General features: G+C 34.7%; 2 protein-coding genes across 5 annotated transcripts in view; both read left to right on the forward strand.

The window, feature by feature from the left end:
* Window positions 1-70: 70 nt before the first annotated feature.
* LOC117159356 (uncharacterized) lies at window positions 71-3,160 on the forward strand. 4 transcript variants are annotated; one of them, XM_076624027.1, is made up of 3 exons: window positions 71-2,359; window positions 2,652-2,962; window positions 3,040-3,160. In XM_076624027.1, the coding sequence occupies exons 1-3, from the start codon at window positions 2,085-2,087 to the stop codon at window positions 3,063-3,065; spliced, it is 612 nt and encodes a 203-aa protein (XP_076480142.1). In that variant the 5' UTR covers window positions 71-2,084; the 3' UTR covers window positions 3,066-3,160. The 4 variants fall into 4 exon arrangements, with proteins under 4 accessions (XP_076480142.1, XP_033194990.1, XP_076480143.1 ...); XM_033339099.2 differs by having other exon boundaries at window positions 2,652-2,947; XM_076624028.1 differs by having other exon boundaries at window positions 2,652-2,947; window positions 3,015-3,132.
* A 1,407-nt stretch (window positions 3,161-4,567) lies between these two features.
* LOC117159355 (uncharacterized) overlaps window positions 4,568-18,842 on the forward strand; it is a 35,277-nt gene continuing 21,002 nt past the window's right edge. Inside the window, exons 1-2 of the mRNA XM_033339095.2 lie at window positions 4,568-5,405; window positions 6,396-6,864. Of these exons, the coding sequence (XP_033194986.1) occupies window positions 6,771-6,864 (94 nt within the window). The 5' untranslated portion in view covers window positions 4,568-5,405; window positions 6,396-6,770. The remainder of the gene's footprint in view (window positions 5,406-6,395; window positions 6,865-18,842) is intronic.

The raw sequence follows: 18,842 nt of genomic DNA on the forward strand, positions 1-18,842 counted from the left end.
CTCAATTTAGAAAATAAGCGATATATAATAATAAGATTAAATAGCGCTGTGTAATTCTTTCGGTACCTGCAAAGAAAAGATTTATTACATTTATTATATGTATACTTAAAAAGTAGTTCTTATGACTGTATTTATAATTTTATAACTTTATATTAACTACTCAATGTAAATATAGATACAGTAAGCTACAAGTTAAAATTAAAGGAACGCTATCTGTCTTTATATTAATAAATTGATTGAATGAAAGTGTGATGTGTGAAGTTGGTTTCAGACGAAAGACAATGACCCATCGAGCGTGCATACCCGCTTACACGAAAACCTTAAAAACTGTGTAATATTTCCACGCAACGTATTGTAATTTTAGTCAAGTCTGCCTTATCTCTCGCATCATGGCGTCTGGTGAGTGTTCCTTCTTCAGGCGAGACTACAACAATACTTTCGCACAGATCGTAAATCTGTCGTTCAACCAGTATCTCATTCGAGATGTTTCTTCATCGTTTATTTTCTTTACAAACAGATATTCTTGGTAAACATGAATATCTAATTAAAAGATTATCAATAATCGAATCTCAGATCGGTGTATCTCGAGCTACTTGAGCAAATGCACGAGTAAAACTTACGTCCAGAGACAATTAACCTTGGATACTATCCACGACACTAAAATAAACATGATAATAGAACAGATGTATAACTCGTTGGATAAAATATGATTGCGATTCTATCGACAGTAGTATGAGACGTTGCGTTCCTATTTGCTAGATTCTTTAACTCATTAAGAAGGTACTTTGATTTAGAATGCCACTTTTTACATATTTTTAAAGATGTTTTTGTATTATTTCTTGCACACATATTTGTTAACGCTCGAAGAATATTCAACGTCTTTTTCAAGTGAAAATAATCATTATTAATTATTAGTTATTAGTTACTAGATATTAGTTATCAATTATTTGTCATTACATGCAAGCATTGGAATAATTGGTTAGAATTGCATAAATGCAAAGGTATTGAAGGACGTAAACAAAGTAATTTAGATATCGTTTTGCCAATGTAGAACAAACATAATAGAATAATAGTGTATGTTAAATAAGAAGTATGTTAAGTGTAATCTACAAATTTTAAGCGTATTTATAATGTAACGATCATTTTAGGTTCTTAAGTCCCTCAAATGCTTTTATACGAGTAAATTGTATGGGATTTCGGTTCCAATTTTTCCATGGAACTGCGCCAATAGAAAGTCGAAACTCGTCGCGTGATTTTAAATCTCGACCTGAATAATTGCGCTCCAACCTCGGGGAATTGTGTTTTTTTTTTTTTCTTTGATAACTTCCTGTTGGTATCATCCTCGATGAACGTACATAACAATGATAATACGACGTCGCGTGTCGCCGGCAATTTTACGTTTTGTGATTTACAAAATTGAAAGATAAACAGTAGTTTGCATATTTCTTAACAATTTTACGGACGACATTTTCCTTATTTTTAGGATAACGGAATAATTGAGATTCCTTTTATGTGTGACTCTATGGACTTTATGACTTTATGAGTGACTCTATTATTCAGAAAGATGTAGCGTTCTTTCGACAGTTTCGATATTCTGTTAGGTTGATGCATATGAAATACCGTTTCCTCCAAATTTGCTATCGACGTATTAAAGAAGAAGAAATTTACTATAAATCGTATACGTGGGTATATTGAATGTTGAGAATCTTCAAGATTTCTAATAAAAAAAAGAATTTAACGATTAATCGTCAACAGGTCCATTCTACAAATGTTTGACCTGTAGAACTTTCACTTCTAATTCTTATAAATCTGAAATAATGAAATCAATTATTATTTAGGAAAATGCATCGAATCAGGCGAAAAGTTTTCGTTTTCGTTGAACGCATGATCTTTTAAAAAAAAATTACGTTAAAATTTTATTTAAGAAAAAAAAGGAATTTCATACGTATCAACATGAAATTATCGAACAAGTATACGACGTTGTTTCATTTTCATATAAACCGGTAATTCTAGAAGACATTTACAGATAAACCGACGACGATTCACTGAATGAAAAATATAAACTAGTACGTTAAGATTGTTGAATGTCGAGCAACGAGTGCAGCCGGAGGAGCAACGTAGTATTTAAGAAAAATGCAAGAATTCCATGCAACTGTGGATGGGAAGTGAGATTCGGTTACGGTGTCGCGGTTACGTTGGCCATCTTCGAGGCTAAACGTTTTTTCATGTTGATCCTGGAGATATTTGCCGAATGGCAAATCATTCGATTCGCAGGTGGTCTACGACCAGTCATATTTACGTTAATAAACGTCAGCTTGGGTTTACCGACTGCTCTAATTACTGTACGCAGTATACGATCGTAAGTATTTATAATATAACATTATCCAAATCTCGTACATAAATAATTTAACGGATGATAATCGAATTGTAGAGAATTGTATATAAACCTCGTACAAATTTAAATTAGTATATGCAATCTGTATTTTAAGCTAAATTTTGTTTACTGTTTTGAATTTTCTAAAAATCTTACATCGTCTCACGTCTTACGTTATACACGGTTGTAGTAGTATGTTATACATATACTAAGTAATATTACACAGAATTTATCAATAAGATTTCATCAATTTTATATGCATTATTTTTTCTTTTAGGCGAAAAGTACCACGCTGCTGCGCGGAAACAAGACGAACGCTAAAATGCTTGTTAATAGTGATCGCGATATGCGCCATAATGAACGCGGCTACTCTGGTCTCCATAGGATATCACATGAACGTCAGACAAGAAACGTTAATCGACATTTTCAACAATTCGATGCAACTGTACGTGAGTGCATCGTCTTACAAGTACGCGCTCGACGAGATACAATTCATCTTTCAATGCTGCGGCCATTCCTCCTACACAGATTGGTTTCTCTTTGACTGGCAGGTGAATCCACCATTCAAAAATGGTAACTCAAAGCACGGTATAACAAGTGTGAACAGAATAGTTTAAGAATATCGAATAACGTAAAATAGTATCAGAAAAATATTCCACGATCAGGGAGTAGACTATGCTTCGCGAGATGAAATGGCTGTGCAAAGTCCAGTATCTGACGAAGAATATAGAGACCGAAGTGTCCCGTTTAGCTGCTGTAATTTACGTGCAATGACACCGTGCGAACACACGGAGATCTTGGAGACTGACGTGAAAACCATAAATACGAATGGCTGCGTCGAAGTCGTTACACCTGTCATCCTTAGGATCGTCATCGTCGCTTACGTCATGACCAGCACGCTTGTAATCATTCAGATCTTCTTAGCCTTCTTAATTACAAAGGTAGTTTTAATTACAGTATAAATGTCTGTTGTTACCGGAGTATGTTACCGGATGTTTATGCAAATTCGTAAATACTTTTGCAAAAATTGATAAAGAAGTGAAACTTGAACAAAAGAAAGTATATCTTGGCATTTATATTTTGTAATACGTATTTTGTATTCTTTTTTCTCTCGTTCATTTTATTTTTTGTATTTTGTATAATCTGTTCTTTGTCCATTTTATTCTTTGTATTTTATATATCTTCTCTTTGTCCCTCTAATTGGTATTATATCATGACAGTTATTGCGTTAATCATTTCGCACTAGATATTACATATAAATATGTAAAATATGTATGTAAAATATGTAAAATAGACTTACATTTCACTGCGTTATGTTTTCCTTATAAAAACCTTGGGAAAAAAGGTTCCTATCATTAATTGATAAAATATCATTTTTTCCACTGTCTAAAGAAAATTCAACGAAGAATTAGTTGTAAGAGCTGACAGAGTTCTCTGATAGACTCAATGACAATCTATTTACTTTATATGACGAAATATTCAATGACAAAGTCAACAGTGAGATGCAACTGGATTTTTAATTTGCTCAATTAGATCTCTTGGATCTTTCCTTTAGATCATACGGAAACTTTTATGCGGGACGTGTCTAACGTACCATTTTCCAAAAACCTTCGCCAATGAGTCCACCAGCGCATCATTAGATGCTACAAGGTAAGATTCAATTAAAAAGATAAGTTTCATCATTTTTGTAACGTTCGCGTATTAATACGATATAAAATTCTGTATTTCCAATAATACAGTTCTTCTTCATGAAATAACACCGTTTAATAATAAATTAATGCTGTAAATGAATGCTATAAAAACATGTAAGAAAAGATGTAGCCCAATCCACTTTCGCTGTCGATGCTTAATTTCATTTTTCTATTATTCAGTTCGGAAGCAGATGGACCAGGCCCCAGCACATCCTCCTCAAACTGGGAACAACAACCGAAGTCTACAAAAAAACGCCATAAACGTATACGAAGCAACAAACGCATCCCATCAAACAAAAATACTTATCCAAGAAATAAAAGCAACTCCAAAGACGATTCTACTTCCTCGTCGCCATTCGACTCTTCGCGTGGGACCAAATACTCCAGTCGTATCTCTAGAATCCTCGATGCCGCTAGAATCAGACCAAGTACCCACGAGGAGCACACGATATTCAAGAAACGATTGCGCGACGATGGAACGCGTTGAACAAACGAACTACCTATCATTCGCGTGTTTATTCCATCCGTCGTACAAATCAAATCACGTCACTGCTGATGTTTTACGAGCGTTTAGCTACATATATTTGCGTCTAAAAAAAGCATGAGCGGGTTAAACATGGAATAAACTGGCGTTCTCGAAGAATCGGAATAGGTATAAAGATCATTTCCTGGAGGAACAGCTGGTAAGCACTGCGAAGCGTGGAGGATCTTGTCGATGTCTGAAAAACAGAATTTTCTGTCCAAGATATTCGAAGAAGACTCGAGGAAATTTAATCGAAAGACGGGCTACAATTTTGCAAATTATTGGATGAAGAAATAGGAAGACAGCTGTTAAGAGGTAGCTAATTATCATGTATATATAAGAAAATAAAATTCGCTCCATGTTATAAGAAAAATGATAATAAACGCGTGGAAGAGGCGTTAAGACACTAAGAGATTAACTATGCGTCTTCGATAACAATGAAACATAAATTCTGTGAAGAATATTCAAAGAAGATTCGGGGAAATTCGATCGAGAGATGGAATTTTTTTGATATTGGAAAGAGAAACACGAAGAAGAATGATGATAAACACGTGGAAACAGCGTTAAGACACGGCTAACTACGCGTCTTCGATAACAATGAAATACAAATTATAATGATTAGAAGTAAGCGACGACAGCGAAGAAGACATGCGTGGTGGGGATCGACGAATCTTGCGTTTAGTAACACAAGATCGTCTACTGGAGTGCAGTACGATTCAAAGCACCGTGGAAGGCGCATTGGTAAAGTCGCTAATCCCAAGTTGCATATAGATATAGTCGTACTACTTTGTGTCTTTAACGAAACGACTCGTAGCAGGTTCGTAAAATTCTGTCTCACAGATTTTGCATACGTAGGATTTCATTTAATACCTAGGATTAATTTGGTAAGACGTAGAGCATAATATTGTATAAGTCAGGCTTGGAATCTTTTGTAAATGTGCAGAGAGTCACTACAAAAAAGAAGCTTATCGAGGATCGTTTGATTTTTTAAATTCTTGAAACCAATCAGAAATCAAATACGTAATCGCAACTCTCGGAATTGATGGTATTTTCACATTTGTATGATAAAAAATTCAATTGAGTTTATTATTTCCGAAATACATCGGATAACATTTCTCCACTCTAAATTCCAATATTCCAAATATAATAAATACATACAATAATACCTTATAATGTAAATGAAAGTACCGAAACGTACGTATGTTACGATATTAAGATGTAAATAAAGTTAGAATTATACAAATAAAAGCAAAAAATTCCTCCAAATTGATTCGTTTCTCATTCGATGCGAGCGCGCGAATATCTGAACGCCCCCCACTCTCACGCTCGACAAACTTCGTGAGCGTTCGTGCGCACTTCGGTTCCCACTAGAGCTGTTCGCGGTTCTCCGTCCCATTTCGGCCACGCTCGCATCATACAGGCGCGCGCGCCGGTTAGTTGCGAACGCTGTCGGTTCAGTCAAGAAGCGTTAGCTTGCTAGTAGTGATCGTTACGATTGTTACGTTCTTTGTTAGTAGTCGGTTATCTGCCACTCTGTCGATATCGTAGCATGTGCCCACCAGTTCACAGTCACGTATACGTCTACCTGCCACACCACCAGCCCCATAATAAACTCGTCTCTTACGGCTACCGTTAGGGTTGCCGTGACACCGTGTCTGTTTTGTGTTCTTTCCTTCTTGAAAAAACCGGTAACGTCATCGTTTACATTCGCGAGCTGTCCTTTCATTCGGAGAATGTCCAGGCTATAACTTAAGAAATCTTCATTGGTGTGCATAGTGATAGCATGATTTTTTCTTGGATATTCTAGTGAATTTGCTCCAAATTGTGGCATTCGGTGGGTGAGTTCGCACGTGGTTGAATGATCGGCATACATGCATTAAGCACGACCCACGTATTTTCCGTCCGTATAGTGGTGCTAGTTGATCGAACCTAAGCGGCGCGATCACACACAAGAGATCAACAAGAAAGAAAGAGAAGAGTTATAGGGGGAAGAAAAGGGCGGCACACGCACGAAAAAAGAAGCGATCGAGTGAACGGAACAGAGAGAAAGATCGGGGACAAGATACGAAATTGCGAGGGCAGCCGAAGACCGTGAGACGAAGAAGGAAACTAGTTAAGGAGTAACATAGAAAGAGACAGCAACAGAAATCTCATTTCGACCGAGTAACTAGCCACAAGCAAGATGAGCTGCTGCACGAGTGCTCCGATTGTAACCCAAACCTGTGAGACTCTTCTGAGCAAGTGCGAAGTGCCGATCATCGACCTCGCTCACATGGGTAAGTGTTCGTTGTTCTATTCGAATTTTTTCACTTGTTCAGCGTTAACGCTTTGGCGAGCGTGGATGAATATTACTGAATCGTTTGATGCCCATATGCCTTTAACAGTAAATGTTTGTAGTATTTAGGTAAATGGTATGTTAGGTAAGGTTAGAAATGTTATAGTTAGGAACTTTATGGAAAACTTGTATGTATTTATTCATTATAACTTTGTTATATATTTAGTACAAAGTAACGGAATCTGAAATTACAAAGGTATAGAGATTGTACTATATAATGAAAATTATGCAACTGTGAAACATTATAAAAGCTGTATCGTATAACCAACAGTTTTAGAGGCTATGAAACTATTCAGAATATAAACGTGACGATTAACCGAATTTTCAAAAATTTGTAGAATGACCCAGCCATCTGATCGCGGAGGTTAAAATATCTTATCTCCATTGAAATATCAAATGTATATTCTCATTCGTAGCTCAGTATTAATGTATAACTCGCAAGAAAAGGAATACAATTGCGACGATACTATTGTAGGACGATAATATTAATCAAAATAATTCGCATGGAAGTTTCATTTATGATAGTCTGTAAGGGTTAAACAAAAATCCATTAAAGAAGAAAGAAAGATGTCACGCATCGCAAACTGTCGCAACTCAGAACATAGGTCAAACTGGCAAAATTAGCAGCAGTAAAATCGACGTAGTTCAAAATTAACCGCGATACAAAGGCACGTGGCACTGCGCGACGTGATACATTATTTGCCCCCAACGCTCTTAATGATTAACCGTTTCATTCGCTATGATGACTTCACGCAAAAGTTCATGGTTACATTGGTTGTCGATTAATCCACCGTATAACCAAAGAGAAAGACTCGACTGTAAAATAGAGAATATATGCGTAAACATTCTTTCCTTTTTCTTAGCCAAGAGAACAGGTTTTTTAGAGTCGTTAACCCTGCTACGTCTTTTGTGTCATTTTTTAGTCAATCGTGTTCTTCTTTCGTCATTTTGAATATTAGAAAATATAGGAAATTTGAATCGTTGCTAATACACGAGATTTTTCGCTCTAAATTTTGATTCGCCTATTCGAAATCTTTCTATCTATTTAAATAAGATTGGATATTAGTGAAAATAATAAAAATTTTAAAGATGGTGGAGAAATTACTCTGTCGGTAACTTGAAAGTCCACGAAAATAATATTGCACAATAGCTTAATTAAATGCAATTTGGGTAGAAAAGATGTAAAAGTAGGTGTGAACAAATTGCAAGCGTTTCAGTTTACTCCTGTATTACAATTTCAAATTTTGGTCTCATGTTTGAAAGCTCTTTATCATTCTTTAAATATTACAGTAGCCATTTTCAGTTTCATTGCAGGCGGTTTCTGAAGTGTATTTGACATAGTTTGAAGACGTAATTACATCATTATGACAGAAAATTTCCTAAACTTTTTCAATTACTTGTAAATATTAATAGAAATGTATTCCAAATTACATGCAGTCAAATAAATTCCCCAATGTAAATTCATATTTTATTTTGAGTCCATAGATACAAAAGAAAGGAATGAATTAGGATTAAATTACAACGGTAAATAAACTAATTAGTTCACTACTTTTAGAAAACTCATTTAAAAACAAAATGGAGTCACATAATACCATCTTCTCGTATTATACCACAAGGAAACACTAAATAATACATACTATGTTTGTATTGTAACGGTTGATTTTATACGTTACCGAATGATATGCTATAAATACGTGCACTTTTCTAAATATATAACGGCGGGATCTAAAATCGTTGGCCTTTCACATGTATTTTTAAACTGGATCGTTTTCTCACGTGGAAAACGTGATCGACTTGTGGCGTGAATAATGTTCTGTAGAAGGTTCAATGTAAGGAGTAAAGAATTTTAGAGATTCAAAGGGTGACGCTTTTACGGTTGCTTGGCAACGAGGCCAGGCAACTGGCCAGACAGACAAGCAAACCAACAAGCTTCGCTTCGTTCACAGTCAGAGGCGCCTACCTCAGGCCCGACGATCCGTTGAGGTCATAGCCCAGAGCCCGTCTGACAAAGAAGGGCCCCTCCCTTGGCGCCCTCCTCGATTCATATAGGGTGTCTTGTATACACTATCTGTCTGTACTTGAAATACTTTATTTGAAATAAAATTATAGTATATCAAAGTACCATTTAAAAAATATAGAATATAATTTATTACTCTCAGAAATAATTCAGATTTTTTTAGTACTTATTACGTTATATCTACTCTTATCAATATAAGAATTATGGTGTATTCAAATTTGATTGAAAAGTATATAAGATGTAATATATTACTCTCAGCAATAATTTAAATGTTTTTATAAGAAAATTTAATATAATTGTAATATGAACCGTGAAATAGAACAATGTAATATTGTTTGCATAAATTTTTTATCTTCATTTTCCTTTTGAATTTCATTTTCATATTATTTTTTATTAGAAGAAATTGATTTAAGTACAATAATGATACATAATTAAATTAGAACAATTGTGATTTCAATCACGCATTATCTTTATCTTTTCTTATCCATTTAGCTATCTAATTGATTGCGAATGAAAGTAAATAAAAGTAAAAACATAGTTAACAGTTCAATACATAACAATTATAAGCAATTTTTTATCGTAAATTTACTTACATCGATCAATGGTTGTTTCGTTTAATATCACTTTCTACTGCATGATGTTTCGATTCTTTTATGTTCGAGGACTAAAACGATAGTCAAACAGCTCGACTGCAGCATGTTCAAACAACTCATTCAGTCGCTAATATTGATAAACCACACTGACGCTTGTGCAACCATTTCGTCGACAAATACAATATTGACAGTATTTGTGGAGGAATAATTATTCATTATATATTATTAGATCCTCTAACATCTTAAACAGTAGTTGGCATTCTGACAAAGATAATATTAAACTCATTGATTTTTACATAATACTATATAGATTAGGTTCACCAAAAGGCCACTTTTGTTAAATTTACAATACGACATCTGCTGCATTGAAATGATATTTATTATCGATTCGGGTATTTTTAACGTATTATAACATCTAGATTGTAGATGTTTATGTAATTATCAGAAATTTAAATATTGAAAAATCCAAAATACGTATGTAAGAATATACGAAATATCCAGCAAAGTGTCCATTGTAATATTTAGATGAATGGATTTCTATTTGCCTCTTATTTCTTTATTGCATTTATAAAAATAAATTGACATAGTGATATGCAAGAAATCAATATAAAATTAGATTTTAATATTACCATTTATTACCGTAACAGAATAGAACAAAAAGTATCGAATGACGTATAACACAGGCAATAAGCAAATGTATAGTTTACATTCAATATGAAATGAAAACCGCGCGAACTTATGAACCTAACCTAATAGGTTCTCAGGGTTGTATGAATATGTCATACTGATCATAGAGCTTCATTGTCGATCAATACAAAAAACGTATGAATACTCGTACAACTCGAATAAAACATCTCGCGTGCCTCTTCGTGAGTTGTAAGTGTGTTGGATAATGATTTAAGTGTTCCCTACAGTGAACGTCGTCGAGAATAATGGATTGGCGTGCGCGGTGTAAACGAAAAGATAGCCGCGTTTGAATTTGCGACCCAAGCCACGAAACGTTTCACCGTTTCTCGTTCTATCCTTCTCTGCCTTCGATTTGGTTCAGTTGAATCGTTTCGTTGCTCTTTCTTCGTTTGTGTATATGTATGTATTTCATGTCTGGGCGGCAGGCCAACGACTCGTGTACAGTATTACTGGCGTCAACAGAAAGAAACAAGGGGCAGAGTATCGTTTCAAAAGTGTTTCTCGATCGAGATCGCAATCGGAAATATCGTTGTAACGGTCACTCGATAATCATCGATTATGTAAATGATGACAAAGTGTATGTACTTAATTGAAATTCCTCAGTGATCCCCCTTAGTCATCACTGATCTCTTTGTGTCTGGTAATATCATAATATAGATATGTATGTTATGTATAACAAAGCCGTATTAACCAGCCGTCGCTATCTCCACAAGAATCCTTTTGCACAGTGATTTATTAGCTGATAATATTAGTCGATTAACGATTTACATATGAATTATAGGCTATTTCTTCCTCTTTTACAATTTCATCGTTCTTTGTTAAATAAAATAATTAAACTATTTTTTTATAAAATTTTGTATAAAATTTTTTATAAAAATTTAGTTAAATTTATTATAAACTTGTTAGTATTGTGCAGGAGAACGTTATAAGTCTAAAATAAACAAGTGTATCAGGTATCTGTATCTCACTTGGATTCAATGGCGAAGAAAGATACTCAAAATTACCTGGAAATATATCTTCCTTGATAATCGACTAGATAAAATCCTAACCAACGGTCTGTTAATGGAGCACCTTAACCACTTGTTGACAAACGTATATCAATGAAACCAAGATGGAATAAAGATCACGTGAAATCGGTACTACGTTCTTAACCTCAATCACAACCGCGAGAAAATATTTTTTATCGACGCACACGATCGTCCCTGTACATAATTTGATGCACGATACACTCCTTTGTTCTACGCTCTTTGTTTCGATTGTTATTACCAATTTTACTTTCATCGCACGAAGACAACCTTAACTAATACATAGTCGTGTTATTACTTGCATCAGTAACCGCCACGCAATTTATCGCGGTCAACTTCCGACCTTCTTCGAAACGTTTCCTTCTGCGAGTCGCTCAGTAATCTTTTCAGTAGTATTTATCTTCAATTATGTAATCAGGTATATCTACGTTGCATCATATTTTCAGAAGGTACTTTGATTCATCGTCTCCAGGTATCGAAGTACAAATTAAAATTGAGTCAATACATACCTCCTCGCAAAAACAACATTGACCTCCAGAAGTCTATCGCGGGATGTGTTGCTTCTGCGCAAAAAGTTCTAATCTAAAAAGCCTTTTACGATAGATTTAAAACGTATAATGCGTTATAAGAATATTTATCGAACTAACACTAGCATAGCTGACTAGATTGGTCTTTTTATTCACTAAAAGACATAGTACAAGGTTTCTGCGAGAGGAAAACCTTAAGAATAAATTCGCGTTATCGCGTGTACCCTTCAAAGTCTGGAATATCGGCCTTGACAAGATTCTCGTGTTTTCAATGATAAAACATTCAGGTGTCCCCCTTTTGGTGTCTATATTTACATATATTAAATCGAGGGACGCATATATGTATATTTTATAGTACTGCCAGTGTCAACTATAAACGATACTAAAAAGGTTTCGTTTCAACATAAGACTTGTTTTATTTTATTTTAATAAGAAATTACTTAACTTATAATAGAAAAGGAACACATCCCCCGCATACATGGGCTAATGGCTACAAAAAGTATTGGCATACCATTATATTTATTACATCTATATACTAATTAATTAAATTCAAGTATAATAGATTTCATATCATTTAATAATACTTTCATATGACTGCAATTTGATACTATGAAAATGAAGTGTAGAATTTGATAAAAAAAGCAATTCATTGGAAGATAAGGATACGTGCTAATATCTTTTGTACCTGCTGTATATGTATATTTTGCGTAAATCGTGCGACAAAGTTATTTTATCCGTTAACTTTTCGCGTTATTTGGTTGTATCCTCGACACAAAGCGTTTGTTGCAAAGCAACGTATGTGCGTGTGTACGCGTACGCGTATTGACATAGATGAGCGGCGCGATTTTTTTGCAGTGTGCAAGCGGTTACACGTGCCTGTCCCCTGTGGCCACGATCTGCAACGACGCGAATAAGCGGACGCTTACGCGCAAGCCCAAGAATAGACTTCCAAGCAACGTGAATTTTTCATTTGTTCGTTACGCGAATGCATCATTAAAATTAATTATCGGATGCATCAGCGAACTCCGGGAAAACGAGCTCAGTGTAATTACGCGATCTTATATAGTGTCCTTTCGGTCATAATACTTCATTCACGATCATCGTTCTGATAGGCCAGCTATTGATCGACGATATTATTATTTTGAATTATTTAATCGTAGTCTTTTTATGATTTCATAACATGTGCAGCTGCAATGCAAATAGAAAGAAAACGAATAGGTAATCGCTTTGAAGTTAGACCTAAACGTTATGTATATTATGAATAAATTATTAACGCTGTTAAATGTTGTTTCTACGATCTTTCGTCTATTTTATTTTATTAATAAATGAAATGGTAACAAAGGACATATAAATATAGTGAACACTCCATTGAGCTAATTTCTTTCGTAGTCCCCTTTTCATTTGCGATATTTTGTAAAACATCGTATAACAATTAGCACTGAAACACGTCCAATAAGCTTTTAATTGTTCCGTGCTAATCATCACGAAAGAATTCGGTCGATAGTGTTCGCGTCCGTAACGGGAAAAACAGCGTGACGCGTATTTCAAAACCTTTCCACCGAAGCGTCGCCATTGTGTCCGTTCGTTCATAGTCCAACAACAAACACTTTTAAATCTCTGCCAATTAACGTAAAGAAATAGAATAGAAGAGGAAAGGAAAACAATAGCCAATCAAATCAACGAGAGAAAAAGAAACAATCAAATCAATAGGTAGGCAACAAATCACTAGAATAAAACTGCCAAAAACCACTCTAGCGGCGGATACTAGAAACGCCACCATAATTTCTCCTGAATTTCGTTGGTAAAACCCCCGAAATTCTACCGCGAAAGGCCACCAAGAATATCACGACGCAAACGATAATAATACTTCACGACACTGAATGCATTCGCCGTGTAGCGACAAGATCTCTTTCTTCTTCCTTTCTTTTTTCCTTGTCTTTTCCACTCAAGCCACATTCTCTGGTAGGACTTAAATACCCTGGAGGTTTCCACATTAGCGTTGGAGCGTCTCAGGGAGTCACGGAATGCGCAAAGCGACGAGACCGTAGCGAGAGATCGGTCGGTATCCGGAGAAAACACGTAGGCAGCAAGTTGCAAAATTCGTACTTGCGCAAACATCGTTTACCATGGAAGCGTAATGGGATGACGTTGTCGACTAGGATCGTGTGAATTCTTATCTGATTTGTCGATCGAGCCAAATTTTGCTCGTTACTGCTATTCGTATCATCCGTTTGCTGGAAACGCGACATAACCAAGAAACATTGAACATCTGTAAAGGAAATCAGTTTGAAATAGAAAGTTAGAAATAGAAAATTGATATTAGCTCTATTTAAAATTTGTCTTTACGTTTTAATTAATAGTTTTTAGGTTATGTTGGTCTCAGATAAAATGATATTTATGCGTCTTGCTTATTTTTAAGGGAAGGATTAAAATTTTATTTTATATTGTGATATTGCTTTTACTAAATAGTACAACTTAATTGACTAATTATGATATTCACATTATAGAAAATATATATATAGACGGTCTTTACAGTGTAAGGTAAATTCTCTGAGCGAACTAACGATATAGACCACGTGCAAAAATAGCAACCGTCTATGAATAAGTTATTTTCTAGTATATACCTTGTACTTGAATCGGAAAAATTGTTACTGGAATATAAATTGGAGAATGCAACCGAGGCTTCTGAGAATCGTGCGACAAACAATGGCGTCCGGAAGTGGTGCGAGGCGAATGGCCGATAGTATAGCGGGCGTATAAAAAGAATTTTAGTTCTAATCAGATTGAAATTAAACCCATAATAAACTTAACTAAAAGTCAAAGTAATAAATAAGGTGGGGAAGATAAGACTTAAGGAGGAATTAAAGAACTAACCGAATAGATAAAGGTAAAATACGAAGTGGGAAACCAAGCTCACGAAATAAGTAATCGTAAGAGAGTGAGTGAGAGATATGATTATGTATAGAAGGAAAAAGACACGAGAAGAAGTTTTAAAAATTGGGACATTTTTCTGGGTCAAAAACTCGAGAAAGAATGGTAATCGCCGATCACGTTAGGTTCTTGTATATTTCTGAGGAGAAACAGGGAATGAAATGTAAACAAGGTCGATGGTTACTTTAATCGTTTGATCTTTCACTGAAAAATAATAACACGAAAAATGAATATCTCTAGATGTGTATCAAATGTAGCTATTCTTTTCACTATATCACATTCTTGCTTTGGAAGTGATACGATTTAAACCATCAATTTTGACATTCAATTGAAATATGCTAACGTACATTCTCATAACGATATTTAATGTCATAGTAATATTTCTCTAGTAGATAGAAAAGCGTTTTCTTCGAGGTTATTCGAGACTCAGTATCTCACTTTTATAACAAAGGGGCGATATTATCGGCAAATTTTGTTTGTTTTTAATTCCAATAAACAAATTGATGATTAAGCTAAAAATTTCTCATGATGATGTTTCTCTAGCAAGTAGGGAAACATATTTTTCGAGATTTATCACTTTTATAATAAAAGTCCGATATTATCGTTAAATATCGTAACATTCGTGCCTAATAAATTTTGTTTGCTTTCAATCTTAATAAACAAATGGATCGTTAAAGTAAACAGAAATCGAGCACTTAACATTCTGTTAACAGAATGTCCAAACAATTTATGGCTTGCGTAACTGCGATATTACTAACGTGTCTGTCTTTACGAGACAACAATACACACTAAAAACAATGGAAACCGCAATAAGGAATTATGATCTCATAAAGAGAGAGAAAAAACCGTATCATTGAAATACCACAGACGGTACTAAAAGAAACTTAACATTCGTAACAGTTGTATCTTGAGACGCTTTTATCTTGACATGCACCATAAAAACGGTAATACATCATTTAGAAATACATATTTCAACGAATGTTGGCAAAATGCAGAGTTTCAATTTTGAATTTTAACTCCGATAAACAAGTCTGCATTCCGTCTGATTTATAGACAGATCGTCGCTCGTACCATTTGCTGATTGTCAGAATTATATTGTCAATCTATTTATATTACTATGTTAAGTAACATTTTCGGTTAGAGAGTTTTGTTAGAATTAGTCGACTGAAATTTATTTCTCCAGTTTACATAAGAGTACGAAAAGAGTTTTATTCTTATTCTAGTATTATGAACGTAGTTATGTATTATTATTCTTGTTACGTGTTCTCTGCCAAAAGTCGAAAAATCATACAAAATTTCATAAAATTGAAAATGACGTTACTCTGATTTTCTTGGCTCATATTGTGTATATTGTACAACTACGGCATTACAGTGACGTCATTGAAATCCTGGCCGTTCGTACAGCCGGTAGCCGATATACCAAAAACACGTGTTACGAAATAGAATGGTAGGATGTGCGTTTATTAAATCGGTAAATGAATCCAACAGTACATATCAGCACAGTAAATGCTAGATAGAAGAATTATACGTATATAATTAATGTATATGTATTCGATGCATTCCACTTTTTTATGTTAATTGAACAACAATTGTAGTTACCTAATTATCGTTTAAGCGATTAATAAATGTATTACGCATAGTTGTGCAATTCTTTGTAACATTGAATCGTACGTGGCCAATTTTCCTTAAAAAATATATCACATTGTACGAAATTGACGTTATAGGTAAGATAGAAAGTAGAACTGCTTAAAAAAAAACTTTCTCTTATCATTGGCACTATTTATATTAATTTAAACGGTTCGACCTAATTTCTTCAATGTCCAAATTATAACTTTTCTTATGATATGAAAGAAGGAAGGAAAAAAGATATTCATTGAGAAAAGATTATTCGAACATTTAATAAAGTAAAGTATCGTTTAATTTCTCATAAATTTAAATTCAATGTGTTTAAGCGAGCGTCGGTTCAGCACCTATAATTAACTAGAAATCGGCAAGATGGCTGACCGCGACTCATCCAAGAAAACGGTTGTTCTAAAAAAGTATTGGTTGCATAGCTGGCGTCATGTTCCCTAGGTACAGGCAGCGTAACGGTAGTGTTCCGAAGGAACGATGAAATCAAAATTTCATCCACGCAATATCGCGTTCGATTGAATTGTGAAATGCAGTTGGCAAGTAATCGCAAAAATGTGTTATCCATGTTGTAGGCTGGCACCGAGTTCTGGCTTATTTGTATGCGGCTGAAACATTAGCGAATGAATGATGTAGATCGCAATCATTAATTTCACTTTCATCCTTGCGACCATGCGCTTTAGCTGTAACAGATATCCGTGTTACCTGAAAGCTAGATCGGCGTGGTTATCACAATTCAGTTGAAAGCGATTACTGTGTCCTATTCTGCTACTATTCACTCTTTGTTACATTATACGTTACAGATTTCACTATCCATTCCATCGTGTCTAATAGAAGAAAATTAATTTCTATATCTATTTTTGATTACCTTTTAACCAGTTAACTGCGTTCGACGTGTATACACGCAAATTCAAAACCTTATTTCGATGCGGTTGACGTGTATACTCGTAATTGCTTGATTTTAACTACGCGCCACGTAAGGGATTTTTGAAACGAAACTCCGCAGGTAACAGGTTAATCGTAATGTTCTACAAGTAATTATACAATTTACTGTCTCTCTTCAATTTGGCTGTTTGACTCCGATATCGTTTTACGAAATCAGGAGACATTCAGAATTTACTATCTTTTTATTTACATTTACAAAATAAGATTCATTTATCCATTAATCGTCAAATTTATATATTATATATAAATTTTTGTTGTATGCACGTAATAAATTCTTTTTTGTTCGGTTTACGTTTAATAGAATTCATAATTACGCAGAATTCCCTTGATTCCAACGTGAGTCGTTGCGTGTTAAACAGTTCCACATCTATATGTAAATAGAGTCTCGTTTCAATTGAAGGAAACCTTCAGTTTTTCCTCCACCTAATATGTATCACTTTTCTCAATTGCTATATTATTTTCGAAACAGTTTATGCTAAAGTTGCTGTAACGGCGTAACGGTCATTTTACATGATAGGTTTGTAAAAGCTTCGAAAGAAAGTAAAGTAAAAAGGACACGAAGAAGAAAAATACGACGGAACGAGATTTCACATTCAGGAGAACGCGTCGAAAAGGTGAAGCTGTCAGTCGACGTTACACAGCGCTCAAGGCACACATAGTTTGTTTTCACACGGTAGTCGTATGTACCGTTATCGTCTGTCGCGATCGCATTTTATCGTTGCCATTCCATCGAAACTATTTTTTCCTCTTAATATTCAACCGTTCGCCGTTGTGCAACGATCGAGTCTTCGGATAAAATCGAACGTTGAATCGATTCGATAGATTCCGTTTGGTAACGGATGAGAACAACCGCAGATAGTGAATATTTCGTACATGTACTGCAAAAGAGTCACAACTTTGAATAATTCAATCCTGTGTTAGAAGTACATTAAAGCCTTTAAAATCCGATTTCAGAGGCCACGGATGGATAAGTGCAAAAAATATTTGATCATTGCCTTTGATATGTTTAATATAAATAGTGTTTTTATAAATTTATGAATAATTCTTTTTTTCACCATGGAATAGAGACAAGCTTTTGGGTGGGAACGATTGCATAACTCAGCTGCGCCACCATACGTTTTGATCAGTAAACACGTAAGCATTTCGCACTAGTTCCAAGAACTTATCGAATGTTTTATAAATCGATGTACACTCCGGTGACAACTTTTATCTATGACTATTGCACGTTACTGTCGGAGGCCTCGATCACTTCCGCATTGGTTGATAGTCATTGTGAATGCGCAGTAGAATTTCATAAACTAAATTGCAAATTGAATATTAATCCGTATTAGCGGAAACGCATTCACAGGTGTTGCGGTTGCATTACTGGTAATAATCCTACGTAGTTAAATACGAGCATAAAATGTAGAATTCCCAACATATTGCTCATGTGAGCTTGTAACAAGGACATTGTCATAAAATATATCATGCTGCATTATAAAAGTTTATAATTTTTCGATTTAATTGCACTACAGTTACTTAATAATAGTTAATTGATTTAAGCTACATAAGTTGATAACATCAGT

This window comes from Bombus vancouverensis, chromosome 14 (genome assembly GCF_051014615.1).
Source record: "Bombus vancouverensis nearcticus chromosome 14, iyBomVanc1_principal, whole genome shotgun sequence".
NCBI lineage: Eukaryota > Metazoa > Arthropoda > Insecta > Hymenoptera > Apidae > Bombus > Bombus vancouverensis.

What these genes read in the sequence shown, in the direction of transcription:
- LOC117159356 (XM_033339098.2), top strand. Translation starts at nt 2,085, where the DNA reads ATGTCGAGCAACGAGTGCAGCCGGAGGAGCAACGTAGTATTTAAGAAA. An exon ending in ACTGTACGCAGTATACGATC is followed by an intron (nt 2,360 to 2,651) that starts GTAAGTATTTAT and finishes TTTTTCTTTTAG; the next exon opens with GCGAAAAGTACCACGCTGCT.